This window comes from Chrysemys picta, chromosome 3 (genome assembly GCF_011386835.1).
Source record: "Chrysemys picta bellii isolate R12L10 chromosome 3, ASM1138683v2, whole genome shotgun sequence".
NCBI classification, from domain to species: Eukaryota; Metazoa; Chordata; order Testudines; family Emydidae; genus Chrysemys; species Chrysemys picta.
This window is the reverse complement of record NC_088793.1, coordinates 49,325,041-49,343,492: the sequence shown is the minus strand read 5'-3', so window position 1 is coordinate 49,343,492 and position 18,452 is coordinate 49,325,041. Positions and strand designations below refer to the sequence as shown.

General features: G+C 43.2%; 1 protein-coding gene across 12 annotated transcripts in view; it reads left to right on the top strand.

Moving 5' to 3' along the window:
• The first annotated feature begins 6,483 nt into the window (after positions 1 to 6,483).
• The window catches only part of LOC101939741 (collagen alpha-1(IX) chain-like), a 42,098-nt gene continuing 30,129 nt past the window's right edge, over positions 6,484 to 18,452 (top strand). For 4 of the 12 annotated variants that reach the window (XM_042848830.2, XM_024101580.3, XM_024101577.3 and 1 more), the window contains exons 1-5: positions 6,487 to 6,783; positions 8,988 to 9,088; positions 14,865 to 14,988; positions 15,715 to 16,108; positions 18,283 to 18,360. In XM_042848830.2, coding sequence (XP_042704764.2) covers positions 6,782 to 6,783; positions 8,988 to 9,088; positions 14,865 to 14,988; positions 15,715 to 16,108; positions 18,283 to 18,360 — 699 coding nt within the window. In that variant the 5' untranslated portion in view covers positions 6,487 to 6,781. Of the gene's footprint in view, positions 6,784 to 8,987; positions 9,089 to 14,864; positions 14,989 to 15,714; positions 16,109 to 18,282; positions 18,361 to 18,452 lie in introns of all 12 variants that reach the window. The other 8 variants (XM_042848828.2, XM_042848827.2, XM_024101582.3 and 5 more) reach the window with 7 other exon arrangements.

The following is an 18,452-nucleotide window of genomic DNA, read 5'->3' as shown; positions in this document are numbered from 1 at the left end:
TCTTGCTGGAAGTTGACAGTAATTGCTCCCATGTGCGTCATACTCTATATTATTTTAACAATGGATAAAAGCGAAAAATGCCAAAATCTTTTTATAGTTATGATTTGATCATTCTTTGATCTTTCTGGAAGTCATTATAGCAGCAAGCATGGAGATGGATTTCTTGAACTGATGAAAACAAGGTGCGAGTTAGAGTTATACCTTCCAGATATATAGTGGTTTTCGGTGAATGGAGAATGTCCCTTTTTCACATATTATTCATGTGTAATGCATAAGGTAGGAAAGTGGCTGTGGCAATGGAATGGGAGGCAGGAGTTCTATTCCTGATTCAGCCACAGAATTCCTGTGGGTCCTTGGACAAGTCAGTTGATCTTCCCTTGTGCCTCAGTAATCCATTTATAAAAAGGGAATAGTATCCCATTCTCTCACAGGGACGGTGTGAGGATTAAATTCACCAATGATTATAGAGTGTGCCAATATTATGTTGATAAGAGCCATCTAGATAGATAACTAGAGTACAAACTAGACATCTAAACCCCTTTGATCTTTGGAAAAGTTTGGCTGTAGATCTGAACTTGGTTGTTTGGCCCATCTCGGCGACCAATTGGGTTTGGACACCCACTCATCGCTTCTGCTGCATTCCTCCCAAGGGATTCAGTGCAGAACTGGCACAAAGCAAATGTGTGGGAGAAGGGGCTTTTGTACCTCTGCATTTACCAAGAGGAGTGGTATGTCAGCTGACAAGTCACAGCTCCTCTCCTTCATAGTTCCAGAAAGAAGGCAATCCTGCATGTTACATCAGGGGACCAGCAATGTGGTTTAAGGCCACCATAGCCCAAGCAAAGGAGACAGCAGAGAAATCCTAACTGCTGGCAGGAAGTCTGTCCATCCATGCTATCTTTTATTTGTGAGGTATCTCCCACTGGGATTCTCTGAATACAACAATTTAGGTAGCATTAGTAATATGAGCATGGACTCTCAGGTCCTGCCCCTAAATTTCTCCTGCTAGTTGTTGTCCCGTTAGAGGAGAGGAATGCTGCTCTAGTTGGAGGAGCTGGGGAGAAGCTCTGTTCACCTGGAGGTTTTAATATAGCTATGTGTCTACAAAGTTAAATCCTTGGCAGTCAGCTAAATACCTTAGCTAGACATTTCTATGGAGACTGAGGTGAGAATTGGGGAGAATTCTTTAACCAAACCTCAGTGAAATAACCGCTCATCTACGGGGAAATAACAGGCCCAAATGTAAGCCTGATCAGCGGCACTGACATTCTGCTTTCCTGGGGGTGTTTCACCCCTGCTCTGCCCCCAGGCCCTGCCCCAACTCCACCCCCTCCCCTGAGGCTCCACCTTACCCCGCCTCTTTCCACACCCATTCTGCCCCCCTCCCCGAGTGTGTCCTGCCCTTGCTCCATCTCTTCCTGCACCTGCTCTTCTCCCTCCCTCCCTCCCCCCCCAGTGCCTCCCAGCCTCCGCCATAACAGCTGATTGGCAGCAGGCAGGAGGCACAGGTGGGAGTGGGAGGAGCTGATTGGTGGGGTGGCTGGTGGGTGCTGGGCACTCACTATCTTTTCTGTGGTTGCTCCAGCTCCAGAGCACCCATGGATTTGACACCTATGATCCTGACCATAAGGAGGTTAGATTAGGCCAGGGAGAAAAGGATATAGCTAAGTAATTGAGATCAGCGAGGTCAATGAAGAATTCGGCCCCAGATTTGCAAGATATGGATTCCTAATCAAGAAAATCAGGATGTAAGAAAATCAGGATTGTCCCCTTACTGAAATGCAGTGGGGTTTTGGTTGTCCCACTCTGTACGTCAAAGTAGCACCCTGGAACCGCCATATTAACTACTGTCTTATAATTATGATGTTTTGTACCAAGTATACCTATATGATATGTTTTGTACCAAGTATACATTTTAAAAGTCTTGATCCATTGAACATTAATATCCTGTTGGATTTTATGTGCTGTCATTATATGTGACGTTATGAAGTATTGCTATATGTGTTACTCAAATATGTTGTGTGGTTGGAAACACCCACAACGAGCCTTTCAGTCACAATAAAGGAGTAGCCATCAATAGCCAGATGTCGTTAGTGGCTCATCCACTATCCCAGAGACTCCTTAGAGAAGGCACATATGCAATGGAGACTGCTTGGCCAATGGGGGCTGACTGACACCCATGTCATAGCAAAGATCTTTCCAGCAAACTGGAAGAAAGTATAAGAGAGTGATATCATCACTTGGCCTTTCCCCCACCCCAACTCAACACATGGCACACGCCTTCCTCCTACACCTCTGATGGCTCTGTTACGACCAGCAGCTCTTTTACCTCCATCCGAGGGGTCTTCTGCGAGAACTATCCAAGCTGCCAGTCTTCTATCAGAACCATCTCCAGGCCTGGAAGGTGGTCTTGGTGACCAGTCCATGGCAGCCACCAAGGAGGAAGATTTCCTCATGGAGCCCCTGCTACACAACCCTCAGCTTGGTGGGTAGGTGGCAGAGTCTCCTCTCAGTGTCTCGGAGATTGGTCCTGGCAGATACCACCAGGATCAGAGATCTCTTGGACTACGACTAGAGGGCCTGGGTGGACCCCCTGGTGCTCAGCCAGTGCATAAGGCTCTCCACCGCTTGTGTCCCCCAGCATATACTCCAGGAGGTGAGGGCAGGCTTACAGCCCGCCTCTTAGGCCTTCTTCAAGCTGGTCTTGCAGGAGAGTGCTCCTCACCCATCCCTCACCCCTGGCCTCCCGACCTCACCATTGGGCCCTGCTCTCTGAGCCCCCTGGCCACCTCCACATCACCTGAGCTGGCTGTGTGGCCTGCAACTGGTCCATTTGTGAACCATGAGTAGGAAACAACTGTATGTGCTTGTGCTCCAGGCCCTTCATTTCCTCACCCTCGTGTCCCACCCCAACACCAAGTAGTGGGATCTTCTACCACCCATGGAAGGTGGGGAGGTGCGGTGGGCCAGTCTGTATTCCATCCTGACCCCCTGGCCCACCAGGGATCTTAGTTGGTAGCTCCTTCAGGGAGCTATGAGCATGGGTGAGTACCTGGCACAGTTCACCCCCCTCCCCAACACTTGCCCCTTCTGCAGCGAGAGGGAGACGCTGGCACACATCTACCTTGAGTGTACCAGGTTGCAGCCCCTTTCCCGGCTTCTTCAGAACCTTCTTCTTAGGTTCTGGCTGAATTTCTCCCCACACCTCCTGATATTTGCATACCCCATCCATTGCCCCATGAAGTCATGAGACCTCCTCATCAACCTCCTCCTCACGTTGGCGAAAGTGGCCGTCTATCATACCAGGAGAAGGATGTTGGATGGGGAGGTTCTCTGCAACTGTGGGGCCTATTTCCGCTCCTTCCTTAGGTCACATATCCAGGCAGAGTTCCTTTGGGCCACCACCACTGGCTCCCTGGATGCCTTTGAAGAACAGTGGGTGCTGGCTGAGGTTTTCTGCTTGGTGTCCCCTTCTGGTTCCCTGATTTTGACCCTGTGACCTTCACTCCTGTCTGTGTTTATCATTTGTTGTCCCTGGTATTTACTTGGGATCTGGGTTCAGTAGATCCTGGGGGAAGGGGGCCTTTACATGTGCCCACATTCTCAATAGGTGCCAGCAGAACCTGCAGTGACTCGTCACGGACACGGCTGCAGCAACTCAGCTGCACTGACTCATCCCTTAAACAGAGCCTGCAGTGACTCATCATGCAGTCACACTGTGGCCGTGTATCCCTTGGCAGGGCCCTGGTCAGAGGACCCCCAGGAACAGGTACACTGACCCTGCTAGAGCTGCAAGTTCATCTGTGCAATAGCACCACTTGGCCAGGAACCCTCCCGCTGTCTCGGTGTTACAGAGTCCCTAGCCTTCCAGCCTGCTCTTGATCCCATTTCTGTTACTGCCCTGAGCTTTGCCTTGCCCAGGCCCTACCCTGACCCCACTCCAGCCCTGTTCCTGATCCACTCCAGCCCTGCTCCTGCCTCCTGAGCCCCCTGACCTTTGTACTGACTTCAACCTGGCTTCACCCTTCGGACTGCTTCCTGTCTCTGACTACAATCTCAATTTGGCTTATCCATGGACTCTGACCCCAGTTCTGACTCGTGACCTGTCCCCAGACCCCAGTTTCAGTGCTGCTCTTGACCCAGTCCTGACCCGACCCTACTTTGGACTTTCAGCTGGACCTTTTGTTACCCTGAAAGGGGGCTGAACTTAAGAGGTGACCTGGCCAGAGAGCCAGGTCATTGCAGGGCTGAGAAAGTGGTCAATTAGGGGTGCAAGAGAGGTGAGGACCCTGGCAACAGAGTTCCCTGATGCCAGAGTCTCCTATGGCGGTTAGAGCAACTGCATTACTGGGCCACAGGCAGCTGAGTGCACTTTAGGACCACTGTAAATTGCAGTGGGGCTGAGCTTGGACTTCAGTTGGTCCCAGGACTGGGGGATGCAAAGCCACCTTTGGACTCAACTCCCATCAGACCTTTGCTGACCAGAACAGATCATCATGGGGGGAGGGATAGCTCAGTGGTTGAGCATTGGCCTGCTAAACCCAGGGTTGTGAGTTCAATCCTTGAGGGGGGCATTTAGGGAACTGGGGTAAAAATCTGTCTGGGGATTGGTCCTGCTTTGAGCAGGGGGTTGGACTAGATGACCTCCAGAGATCCCTTCCAATCCTGATATTCTATGTTTCTATCTAGGCCAGAGAGTTCAATGGGAGGTCAAAACTTCCCCTTGGCTATTTGACGGTATCTTATCAAAGTGTGTATTTTATGTAACCAAATACTTGGAAAAATTGCATGAAATAATTTTGTACTGATGTCTTAAGAATATTATATACAAATCTATCATATGATCACATCTTAGCAATATCCAAAAAAATATGTACTCTTACCTTCAGTTTCCAAATATAAACCTGTTGCAAAGGAGTATGTTCTGGTGCTTTCCTAATCAGAAGGTAATCAGCAAAAAAAAAAAAAAAAAAAGAAGCCACAGATGCAATTTGAATAAAAAGAGAAGCTTTTTTTTGGTGAGCTGAACAGCCTTATATACTGCTATAGACAGAGGTGAAAATAATATCAGAAGTTTGTCAAATTCACTAGATCTTATACTAAACACAATGAGTCAGCTCCACTGCCCGCTAAAGTCAGTGGGAGTCTTTCTAAGGACTTAAATGAGCTTTGGATCAGGACCCAGGCCTAAGAGTGGGTACGAAAACAGCACAAAGAAGAGCTCTTACTTCTGTGAAAGAAGTTTTTAAACAGCCAAATTTCATATTCCTATGCATTACCTCTGGGATTCAAGCAGCATAACAGCTGCAGTATATGGGGGACGCTTCAGAATCCATTTTGTTCACTGGTGATATATTTGTCTTAGGTCTGTCAACTCCTTGTAAAATATAACGCCCTATTGCTATGTAGTGTCTCTCACAGCATGACTAGGAACGTTGCTTCAGCAAAGTTCTACATTAATGAAGAGAATTACAACTAAAGAAGAGAATCATACAGTAAGGATACATATTGTAGTTCTGTATACGTAAATGTCTTTTATATATGGCTGATGGTTGATACCAATAACCTCTCTCACTAAACATGTGTAACTAAAAGTTCTTTATAAGTGGTATCTGCATTGTAGCAAGAAATTATTGAGGTTATCTATAATATATAGAAATGAATAAACAACTGACAAATTTTAGTTACATTGAGTCTTACAAGATAGCATGAGCAGCAATTTTAAACGCTATACTAAAACTAAGAACAAAACATTTTGAAACACATTAAACGAAAACATATTTAAAACCCCCAAACCTAACCATTGTTTTAAGCCCAGTGTTTGTGTTCGCCATGATCAGAACCTTGAACAAATTTGTGCATATTGGGCCTGACCCAAACTAGTGGGAGTCTTTCTCCAGTTTGTTGCACACTGTTTCATAAAGTATGTGATTGTTGATTAATTTAATAATATTTTATCAGATGACCAAATGGTGGATGCATTGGCTTATACTTATTTATTTATACTGGTCCCAGATCACTGAGATCACTTCCTGAAGGGCTTTTGTGCAAATATCTGTTTCTCTCATGGAGAATATGAGCTTAGTAATAAGTAATAATCAGTATTACTTACAGGTAGATATAGTGGTCTTAGCCTGGCAATGTGTTCAGCACTATGCAGACGATGTCCTTTATGTATAGGACTACAAGTGGAAGTACTTAAATATAATGTGAAAAGCCTTTTTTAATATACCACCAGCCCTGCAAACAAGGAAGAAATGGAAATCTTATGAGAAAATCTGATCAAATGAAGCTTACAGATCTAAGGGGTTCAGGCAAAGCTGGATAAAGCAAATCATAGAGATACTACACTTCTTGCCCTCTAACAAATGCTCATTTATTCAGCTCTTCAGTAAGTTGTCACAGATTTGAAAGTTCTGGTGACAGGAGGTGGAGGGAGAAAGGGAGGGAATCCAGACACCCCCCGCCCTTCAGCATTACAGAGATTTTCCAAGAAACTCTATTTGGGGAGTGACTGTCCTATCAGAGGCCTAAAAAACTTGTGAGAGCTACTATATGATCAGACAGCAGAGCCTCTAGCCATTATAGGGGGAGCAAAGAGGTTACTGAAAGAAATGGCTGAGATTGAAGAAAGTATTTAGTATGAGGAATCTTTAGCTCTATTTTGTTCAACTTCTCCACATACTGTCTCTTGATATTCTTTGTGTTCCAGCAGCGTCAATCTAAAGCTTTGTGACCTCATAGGTATACTGCTCCTCATCCACGTTTGTTGCTAGAAAGAATGTAAGTTTTCTTCTTATTGCTTCCATTTGACATTGTACCTTCTTATATGAGACTTTATCCACTATATCCATGTACCGGTGCTTTCTATTTATGATATGTACAAGCACATTATGCTGTAAGGTTTGTGTAAAAAAAGTGCTTGCTAACAAGTTTCATTATACCTTAGCTATGAACCACTTAGTTTTCTTCCCTATATTTTTTAGTAACATGAGATTCCATTCAGAATCTCCAGGAAAAAGAAAAAGAAGCAGCTAGTTGAAATGCAGTTTGTATAAATGCGTCTTTTGAAATGTTGCAACATACTAATGTTAGAATACATTGTCTATGTCTATAATAATCGGGAACTAAATACCTATGCCACTTTTTAGAGAAAAAATATACTTTAACAAAGATGACTTTTTAAAATTACTGAATTGTGTAATTAACATTCTTACATGAAATAACAAAGAGAAAATTAAGGGTGACTTGATTACAGTTTATTAGAATCTACAAGGGAAAAGTATTTAATTGTGGGCACTTCAGTCTAGCAGAGAAAGCTATAACACCATCCAATAGCTGGAAGTCAAAGCTATATAAATTCAGAGTGGAAATAAGGCATAAATTCTTAACAATGAGAGTAATTAATCATTGGAATAATTTACCAAGGGTAGTGGTGGATTCTCAATCACTGACACATTTTAAATCAAGATTGGATGTTTTTCCTAAAAGACCTGTTCTAGGAATTATTCTGAGGAAGTTCTATGTGTTATACTGGAGGACAGGCTAGATGATACAATGGTCCCTCTGGCCTTGGAATCTATGAATCTAAGAATAGAGTCTCTTGCTTTTATATCTAGTTATCAAATGTATGGTATATTACAAATATTGTGAAGGATTTGGTGTAGGACCTGATCCTTCAGCTTATACTCAAATAATTTCACTGATTTCAATTATGTTACTCACATAAGTAAAGGTTACAATATTAGGCTTTAAATGCATATGATTATTGCTGCTGATGTATCCTAATAATATAAGCATATTGATATGCTGTCCTTGATACTCACATTATGTGTGCAACAGAATGATACTAGAATAATATGTGTAAGTGCCTTGCTCCTCTGTCTTTTGATTTCTTTTTTAAGAAATAAAGGAAAAGGATAATGCATAGTTAGACCAAATCAAGTGTTGCAAGATTAACAATCACATGGCTAGCAGACTTTCTAGTAAAAATGGTTAGGGATTAGCTGAGTAGCGCAATTTGCATCTAACTACAGATTTGAAACTTTCCCAAAAGTCTAGATGTCAGAAGACAAGGGTTGGTTCTTTCTCATCTTTTAGAAGATATTTTTTGTTGATCTGAAAGTAATTAGAGTGACTGTTGTGTGTAGAGTGACAGCGTATTGTGAAAATCTTCAAAGATGCTAACAAGGGCCCTAGTCCTAAACCCCTTAATTTCAATGACAGCAGGACTGGGCTGTAGATTAACAAATTGAAACATATTTCACTGTGTATAATTTTGAGCCTCATCCTGCTTCAGGTGAGGTAAGTGACTAAAACTCCATTGACATCAATGACTGTAGGATAGAGCTTTAGATTGAAAACTGTAAGGAGTAAATCTTTTTAATGGGATGATGCCATGTAGATAATATCATCCAAGTACTAGTCTAATAATTAAATTATTAAAACATTAAAGAGAAAACAATCTATGTGAAAAATAAGACAATGAATTAATCACACATGCAGTACATCTAGTAAAGTAAAAAGCTCCATTCTTAGAATGGCCTTTCACAGCAAACTGTAAGGTTCAATATTTATCTTTGTCACTCAGTAGAGGATGATTGAATTCCGCATATAGTTCACCACTGTTGTTTGTATCCATAATGTAGTTAAAACTAACTAGCCAATATCTTTGTAACAAATACTTGTGCATAGAAATCTAGTTATAGAGGGTGATTTGAGGTCATTTGTGACCCTTTACATGATGGATAATTATTAGACATATATTTTGAAAATAATTACAATGCATATTTTAAGTCTTTAATTTATGCATGCAGTGTCTGTGTGTATGTTTATACATATATACTGTGTATATCTACATGCACATTCCCCATCTGTTGCGGGGATTCCCTATCACAGCAAACCTAGTGCTTTAGGGACTATTGAGTGAGAGTAGCAGATTAGCATTAATAATAAACAGATCTAACTATTAAATGTTCCTTTCATAGGTGCATGTACTCAAGAAGTCCTACAATGAAATTTACAGTTCTGATGGTCCTGGTGACTCTTTTCAATATTTTCCTATGTCAGGATTTACCAAATACTGTAGGTATGTGAACATACTTCTTTCACAGTTGATAAATTCAGAGATGAATAAAAATATTTTTCATAAAAAATGTGCTGACCAGCCTGTTACAGAAAAAAATTGTGAAAAGTACCATGAATTTTTTCCTGATTTTTTTTTAATCAAAATAAGTTTCAAGTGGACATTTTCTAAGCACTCTTTTACTAACTGACAATATATTTCTTCAGAGAGAATTGGCCTTAATTCTTGCGTAATGAAATAAGTGATCCCCTCCTCCATTATAGTATTTTGCAGTGATTTGGCTCTGCATCAAATAAGTGTGTGTGTGAGAGAGAGAGAGAAACTGAAGAATAGCTTGAATAACAACCTTCATCTCTAAGGTGTAATTTAACTTTATGCTTATTTTATTTATTACATGCAACAGTACAAAAAAGTTGCCATATACAGCTAAAAAATATGCTATTGCTTATAATAACAAAGAACACACAATATAACAGTGCAATTTGTTCTCAAATCTTAAATAACTGTTGGAAAAGCATTCTGGATATCCGCATGCAAATATACATAATAAGTGTCTCACTTTGCTTCATAATTCCTACAGTAGCTCAAATACTGTCACAAGAAATCTGGCATCTGATGACACCTATATCAAGGTATGGGAAAACAAAACAGTGCAGCAGAAGGTAGACAGATCAAATGGTGGGCAGTACTGAAGCCTAGCTACTAAGTAAATAAGTGGTTGGAATTCTATTTTTTATTTAGCAGAGTAAGAAACACATTTCCTGACAAACCATTCTCATTACTTACGGAATAAGCAATTGTGTAAAACAATTATTTTCCAGGAAGCCACTACTAAAACATAGGAAGGAAAAGGCTCATAGTTACCAACCAATCTTTAGTTTTGAAAAGACATTAATGTAGAACAAATCAAGTGTAGCAAAAATAAATAAATATTAAGTTTCCGTAAAAGAAAGGTCTCTACTGGAAATACCTTGCCTGATGCATCCTAGGATTGCATTAGCCTTTTTCATGGCCGCATCACATTGACGGCTCATAGTCATCCTGTAATCAACTGGTACACCCAGGTCTTTCTCCTCCTCTGTCGCTTTCAACTGATAAGTCCCCAGCTTATAGTAAAAATTCTTGTTAGTCCCTAAGTGCATGACCTTGCACTTTGCACTATTAAATTTCATCCCATTTCTATTACTCCAGTTTACAAGGATATAGATCTTTTTGTATGATATTCCAGTCCTCCTCTGTATTGGCAATACCTCCCAACTTTCTGTCATCTGCAAATTTTATTAGTGCACACTCACTTTTTGTGCCAAGATCAGTAATAAAAATATTAAATAAGATTGGTCCGAAGACCAATCCCTGAGGAACTCCACTAGTAACTTCCCTTCAGCCGGACAATTCACCTTTCAGTCTGACCCATTGTAATCACCTCTTTAACCAGTTCCTTATCCACCTTTCAATTCACATATTAATACCCATCTTCACCAATTTAACTAATAATTTCCCATGTGGAACTGTATCAAATGCCTTACTGAAATCCAGGTAGATTAGATCTACTGCATTTCCTTTGTCTAAAAAATCAGTTATCTTCTCAAAGAAGGGGATCAGGTTGGTCTCGCATGATCTACTTTTTGTAAAGCCATGTTGTATTTTATCCCTTTACTGTTCACCTCTATGTCCTTAGCTACTTTCACTTTCAAAATTTGTGCCAAAACCTTGCATACAATTGAGGTCAAACTAACAGGCCTGTAATTTCCTGGATCACTTTTTTCTCCCTTTCTTAAAAATAGGAAATATATTAGCAATTTTGCAGGCATAGGGTACAATACCCGAGTTTACAGATTCATTAAAAATCCTTGCTATTGGGCTTGCCATTTCATGTGCCACTTCCTATAATTAAGATTACCCAGGGGCTGCAATTTAGTCTCATTAAGCTGTTTGAGTTTGTCTTCCGCCTCGAATGTGGTAATTTTTACCTCCATATCCTTGTTGCTGTTAGCCACCCTGCCATTACCTCTAAACTCTTCATTAGCCTCATTAAAAACTGAGGCAAAGTATTTGTTTAGGTATTGGACCATGCCTAGAGTATCTTTAATCTCCACCCCATCCTCAGTGCTTAGTGGTCCCACTTCTTCTTTCCTTGTTTTCTTCTTATTTATATGGCTATAGAACCTTTTACTATTGGTTTTAATTCCCTTTCCAAGGTCTAACTCTGCTTGGCTTTTGGCAGTTCTCGCTTTATCCCTACACTTTCTGACCTCCAAGAGGTAGTTTTCCTTGCTGATCCTGCCCATCTTCCATTCCTTGTAGGCTTGCTGCTTTCTCATCATCACCTGTTTGAGATGCTTGCTCATGCAGCTTGGTCTGCAACCCTTCCCTATGAATTTTTTTCCCTTTCTTGGGATGCAGGTTTCAGATAGCTTTGGCAACTTTGACTTAAAGTTATTCCAAGTTATTCAGATGCTTGAATTCTTTGGTCCACTTATCTAATTCCCTTAATTTATTAATGTTTGCTCTTTTGAAATCAAGGACTCTTGTTGCAGATCTATTTTTGTTTATCCTTCCATTTAGTGTAAACTGAATTAATTCATGATCACTCAAACCAAGGTTGTCCTCTACCACCAGTTCTTCTATGAGGTCCTCACTATGCACCAATATCAAATCTAAAATGGCATCACTTCTTGTTGGTTCAGCAACTATTTGGTGAAGAAATCTCTCAGCTATCACACCCAGGAAAACCTACTATTACTAGTAGCACTTTCCCTCCAATCTATATCTGGGAAGTTAAAGTCTCCCACGATCCCACAATTCCCAGTAGTATTTATTTCATTAAAAACATTAAAGAGATCTCTAGCCATAGCCAAATTGGATCCTGGTGGCCTGTAGCACGCTCCAAGCACTATATCGTGGGAACCTTTAGTAGCTTTCTTCCCCAAAGTGATTTTGGCCTAAACACACTCTGGCTTATCCATTCCATCACTTCTAATTTCTTTACAGTCTACCTCATCATTAACATGCAATGTTACTCCACCACCTTTGCCTTTATTTCTGTCTTTCCTGAACAGCACATACCCTTCAATACCTATACTCCAGTCATGACTACTATTCCCTCATGTTTCTGTTATCCCTATAATATCTGGTTTCACTTTCTGCATGAGTAGTTTTAGTTCCTCCGTTTTGTTACCCAGGCTCCTTGCATTGGTGTACGAACATCTTAACTGATGCTGCTTGGCTTTGCCCACATTCCTCACCCGAGTGGGTACAGTCATTCTACTGCTACTGTCGACTATCTGACTGGTATCCTTCCTTACTTGATTTTCTTTCCTCTCAATGTTAAAATCAGGCCTGGAGATATCATGAGCATCTCCCAACCGTCTCCCCTGAGTTCCTAGTTTAAAGCTCTTTTAATGAGTTGCACCAACCTCCTTACCAGAAGTCTATTTCCCCCCTTACTCAGGTGGAGTCCATCCCAAGAAAACTGTCTTCTGTCTATGAATGTCTCTCAGTGGTCAAACATCCCAATGTCCTCCTTATAGCATCATTGCCTGAGCTATCTGTTGATCATCATCATGTTGTCTCACCTTCATTCTCCTCCTCTAGGGACAGGCAGAATCCCACTGAAGATCACCTGAGCCTCCATTTCCTTAAGCATCTTCCCCAGCCCGGCATAGTCTCTCTTGATATTTTCCAGCGAGAAACTTGCTGTGTCATTTGTTCCCACATTAAGGATAAACAGTGGATTCTTTCCTGCTCCCATTAAGATTCTCGTCAGCCTCAGGTCCACACCCCATATCTTAGATCCTGGAAGACAGCACAGCCTTCGGTTCTCTGGATGAGCTCTGGTGACAGACCTGTCTGTTCTTCTTAGTAGAGAGTCCCCAATCATGTAGACCTGCCTTTTCCTGGTGATGGTGTGATTCTCTGGCCTTCCTCCTGTTCTTTCTGTCTGCAAGTCCTCTTGTCTTTTTCTCTCCATGCAGTCTTCTCTAAGTCATTCTGTATCCTTCTGGAGCTCTGAATTCTGGGTATCTCCACTGGCTCTTCTTACAGGATTGGCTGCTCTTTTCTTCTTCCTTGCCCTCCCTCCTTCAGTTATAGCCTGCTGTGCCCCTTCTTCATTTTCCAACTCAGCAAACCTGTTCCTGAGCATTATTTCTCCAGTACTAGCTGGTCTTTTCCTCTGCTTGGTTCTCATAGTCCAGGGGTCGGCAACGTTTGGCACGCGGCTCACCAGGGTAAGCAGCCTAGCGGGCCGGGCCAGTTTATTTACCTGCTGACGCGGCAGGTTCGGCTGATCACGGCCCCCACTTGCCGCGGTTCGCCATCCTGGGCCAATGGGGACGGCAGGAAGCCGCGGCCAGCACATCCCTCGGCCCGCGCTGCTTCCCGCCGCCCCCATTGGCCTGGGACGGTGAACCGCGGCGAGTGGAGGCTGCGATCGGCTGTACCTGCCACGTCAGCAGGTAAATAAACTGGCCCGGCCTGCTAGGGTGCTTACCCTGGCGAGCCGCGTGCCGAACGTTGGTGACCTCAGTCATAGTCACTTGCTTCCACTGGCCACTTTCCTCACCCAGCAATCTCCCATCCAAGTTCTTCAGTCCAGCTGCACCTGCAAGTCTTGACTTTTCCCTTCAGCCTCCTCTTGCCTTTGCTCCATCATCTGCTCAAACCCCCTTTGAAACTCAACCATAGTTTCTACCTGTATCTCCAAGCCTCAGAGCTTCTCTTCCATCAGATCTATGATGTGGCAGTTCATACAAATGAAGCTCTTTTCAGATATCTGCTCTAGGATCATGTACCTCTCACAGCTTCCACATCTGGTCATCTTCATTGTCTCTTTCATGGCTTCAGTCACTACCACTGCTGCCTCTGTACCTGTCATAGTCTTCCTGCCTAAATATCTGTCAAGGGAAAAAAACCCTAAAGACCCAAACAAACACCAAAACAAAACCAGTATATTCTGGGGTAGGCGTTTTTGTTGTTGCACTCCTTTCTCTGAATCATCAGGGATGGTCCATGGCTGGAGATAGTACACTGGACAGGGTGTGCAAGTGCTTTGAGGTGGCACCCAGCATTCTGTCTCTCAGGGATTTGGCTGGTTGGTTCTTGCTCACTATATGGGGGTTGGGAATGCATTTTCCTCCAGGTCAGATTGGCCAGTGACCTGTTTTTTGTTTGTTTGTTTTTGCCTTCCTCTGTGGTGTGTGGGTGCAGGTCACTTGCCAGGATTATTTGGGTATATCTCACTTAGTCATTCCCTTCTACTGTAGGGGCCTCAGGCATTGGTGTACCTCAATCCCTCCTGTTCTCTTTCTGTGGCACATAAAAGTCTAGTCTCCTATTGGCTGTAATACTTTGGTCTAATTTTGGCTGCTGGGTTTAGTGTGTGGGTGCAATGTGCTTTTGGTGGCCTGTGACACACAGCAGGTAAGACTAGATGATCTGGTGGTCCCTCAGATCATATGTCAAGGGAATGCAAGCACAAGTGTTCTGCTGCCCCCTGCACAGGTGCCCAAGCAGGAGAAAAGGGCTCTCTTTGTCTGCATTCTCCCTCCTATGATGAGCCAGAAACCAAACCTGACCACTTACAAATATTTGCACAGAACCAGCAATGAGAAACCAGTTTTCCAGGGCCAGTATCTCATTTACCATAACTTGGCTTCACTCCATTGGAGTCAATAGTTCTATGCCAATTTCCACCAGGAGAGTTGTTTTAATAGAAAATACCAAGCAACTCAAATCTTTGGCAAATGAAACTAATTATAAAACCTTTTTAAAATTGCAGAGGTTGATCTTCTTCAGGAGTTCAGATTGTCCAAAGCATCGGATCTAAACATAGTTGAAGGATCAAACTCAGATTCTTTAGTTTACTGCATAAATCCTACCATACAGCTCAGGAAAAACACCAGGTATGCTATAAATTAAACTCTATGTCTGTTTCTTCCTTAAAACTAAGAGATTTTGCTGAAGAAATGGATCATAGTTAAACTAGGGTGACCAAATATCCCGATTTTATAGGGACAGTCCTGATTTGGGGGGCTTTTTCTTATATAGGCACCTATTACCTCCCCCCCACTCTGTCCCAATGTTTCATACTTGCCCTCTGGTCACCCTAAGTTAAACACAGAAAGTGAGTAAGATTTAAGAGCTATATTGGGATTGGTCTTTGTGCAGGTGGATGGGCGGAGGGTGCTAAGAGGTTTTCACCACTTTAGACCTACCATGCAAGAGTCACTGCACTCGCTTGAGTTTTCCCTGCACCTTGATGCTGGCTAGCTTGCTGGGTGCCAAAAGGGGTTGGAAGGAAAACACTGCACTTTGTGAAGGAATTGTGCAGTGTGTGCACTCGTGTTTTCAGTAGAAGTTTGCCTGCGAGCAAAATGTAGAATCTGGCCTTTTGTTCAGCATCTCTGGGAGTAATAAAGTGTGTGATCTCATTATGTGGACAAATCCTTGAAATGCCACTCTTAAAATGTACTTCTTAGTGACTCTCTAGCTGACTCTCTACTACACTACAGCACTGTTAAAATAATAAAGTTTAAATGCATTAGAGATGAAATTTGTTGAATGGGGTTTGGTTTACATTGTGTCTCAATATGTAGACTTTAATTGGACTGTATGTGTTCTTGTTTTAGTGGTGTTCATCCTGACTGCTTGCCTTCAGAATTTTCCATCATTGCTACTTTTAAGATGCTGGAAGACACTCCACAAAATGTGTGGAATTTATGGCAAGTTAGTGATTCTGCCGGCAAAAACAGAATTGGTATTCGCTTCCTGCGTGACAAAAAATCTCTGGATTTCTTTCATGCCACTCCATCCAAAACACTCATGTTCAGGACATTCAGCAATCTGGACAAGGCTTTTGATGGTTCTTGGCACAAGTTAGCATTAAGTGTGAAAGACGATGATGCAAAATTATTGATTGATTGTCAGGAGGTCAGTGCAGTTCCAGGAAATGAACAGAGAGGTGTTTATGGAAACGGATATACTTTGCTGGTAAAAAGATCAGTTGAAGAGTCTCCTGTTTTGGTAAGTAGCTCTTCTAGCATAAGTAATGTTACTGTACAGTGTCATCTACTGGAAATATAAGAGAAGAAAGCCATTAGGCTAGGTCAGTGAACCTAGTTAGTGTTCAGTGTTTTTATTCTGTGTCCACCTGATTCTTTTTCTAAATACAATTGTTCAGGGCTGGATTAACCTTTTGTGGGCCTTCATGGAGGCAATGGAGAATGGTGTGGGTAGGTCAGTCTCTGGACTCAGGAGCCAGCCAGAGGCAATGGGGCATGGCATGGCATGGCAGGGGTGGCCCCGCTCCGCCCAATGAGGGGGCACTATTTACAAACCGGCAGTTGCCAGACACACAGTGGCCTGCCCGGCCCTGTGCTGTCAACTTAACCCTTCCCCTCGCTGGCAGGCCCACGCCCAACACCACACAGCTCCCTATGACCAGAGGCCCCCCAGACCCACCCACAAATGCAAAGCGCCGTGCACAACACCACCCCTGCCCACAGCCCCACCACAACTGCCCAGCACCCTCCACATAACCCCCACTTTCTAGTGCCCCAGCACACACAGGCCCTCCCTACCCCTTTGCAGCCCATCACCCCCCCATACTCCCCACAGACCCACTCCCCCAACCCCTGCCTCCCGGCCACAGTCACCAGCCCTGCTGGGAGGTGACAGTGTCTGCCGGGCTGAGCCGGCAGCACAGCCAGGGCTGGTCCCAGGGCCAGGAATCGCTCCATCCCCTTGGGAGTGGCGCGATCAGCCAGGCCAGTACCTGCCCCGGCCAGGGTCCCTCAAGATGCACTTGCTTGGAGGGGCCCAGCCAAGCCCTTCACACTGTCTTCCCCCACACACACACCTGGCTGAGACAGGCCAGGCTTCTGCACCAGTCCCAGGCAGCTCAGTTTCAGGGAGACAGGTGGGGCCCCACAGGTGGTAGGAAGCAGAGACTACCCAGAGCCAGAGGTGCACTGAGGTCTGGCCAGGGGGGTGGGGGCAGAGGGCGGAGAGGAGCCCTTGGCCAGCTGGTGGGCAGGCTGAGAGGAGCAAGTGGTGGGCAAGGGGAGCCAGCAGGGTCTCAGGGCACAGTGCAAGCGGAACAGGCCAGGGCCCCTTCTGAGCATGGGCCCAGCTCCATGGAGCCACTGGAGCCATTGTAAACCGGGCATTGCAATTGTTCATAATTGCTCATCGTGCTGCCTGTGGGATTCCATTCCAGACACTAACTATCCTCTGTGCAATCTCCCATAAGGTGAAGTTTCCTTAGCTACAGTTTATATCCTTTTGTTTGTGAACCTTTAAATTCCCTCTGCCCCTTAAAATTTAATATCTCCAGCAGGTTCCTTTTTTCTCTCCACTTGCTCCCACTGAAATCAATGATAAAATTCTCATTAATTTTAGAGGTACAGGAGCAGGCTTTTAATTAACAGAAAAGTAGTAGTAACTTTTCATACAGTTATCTATTCAATATTTTTCCTATAAGTGGCACACAGCAATATTTTATTACTTTAGCTAGAGTTCCCTCTGATGGTGAGCATGTGACTCTAAAAATTGTTGTGACTATTTTGTGCAATATAGATTTTTAGTATCAGCATTCAGAATAGCAGTGAAATACTTCCTACATATAAATATAATAACAAATGCAATTACTGACCTAGCACAGGCTTTATGCTAGAGGCAATTGTATTTTGATTTAGTATTTCTGTAGGCTATGAATGCAAGCAAACACAGAAGAGTGAGAAAAGATTTTAAAAATTGTTTACCCTTTGTCATTTTATTAGTGGATAATAGAGCATACAGCAAGTATTTGACTTGAAATTTTGCATTATTCAAGGAAATCAGACTGAGTAATTTAGAATTTAAAAAGAGAAAAGCAGCAGAGACAGAATTTGCTCTTTTAATGTGAGCCAGATTCTGCAGCTACTCCAGATACAGAATTTGTATTGAATTCATTGGAGGGGTGGAAAAAATGGGCGTGGGGAGGAACAATTGGTCAATGTCCGCAACTGTGTGTGTAGACTGAGTGTATGTAGCTGATGCAGATGGAGGCAAATGTGTCTATGTGACGAGGAGCACAAAATGAGTAGGTGTGAATGTGTGAATTTGCGCGCGTGTGCACTGAGGGGTTTTCTTAGCCCGTTTATTTAGCACATTTGCTATTGCTCACATTAGTTTAATCCAATGATTGTATGTGTCAGGTGGATTTACAACAACTTGAAATGCACTGTGATGCAGATAAAGCTTACTCGGAAGGCTGCTGTGAGCTTTTGGATGTTGTGAGTAGGCTATGTGCTTTCTTTCATGAACTCCTTTGCTTCATCACTAACCTACAGAGTGAGCACAGGTTTTGCAGTGTTCTGTGCAAAAT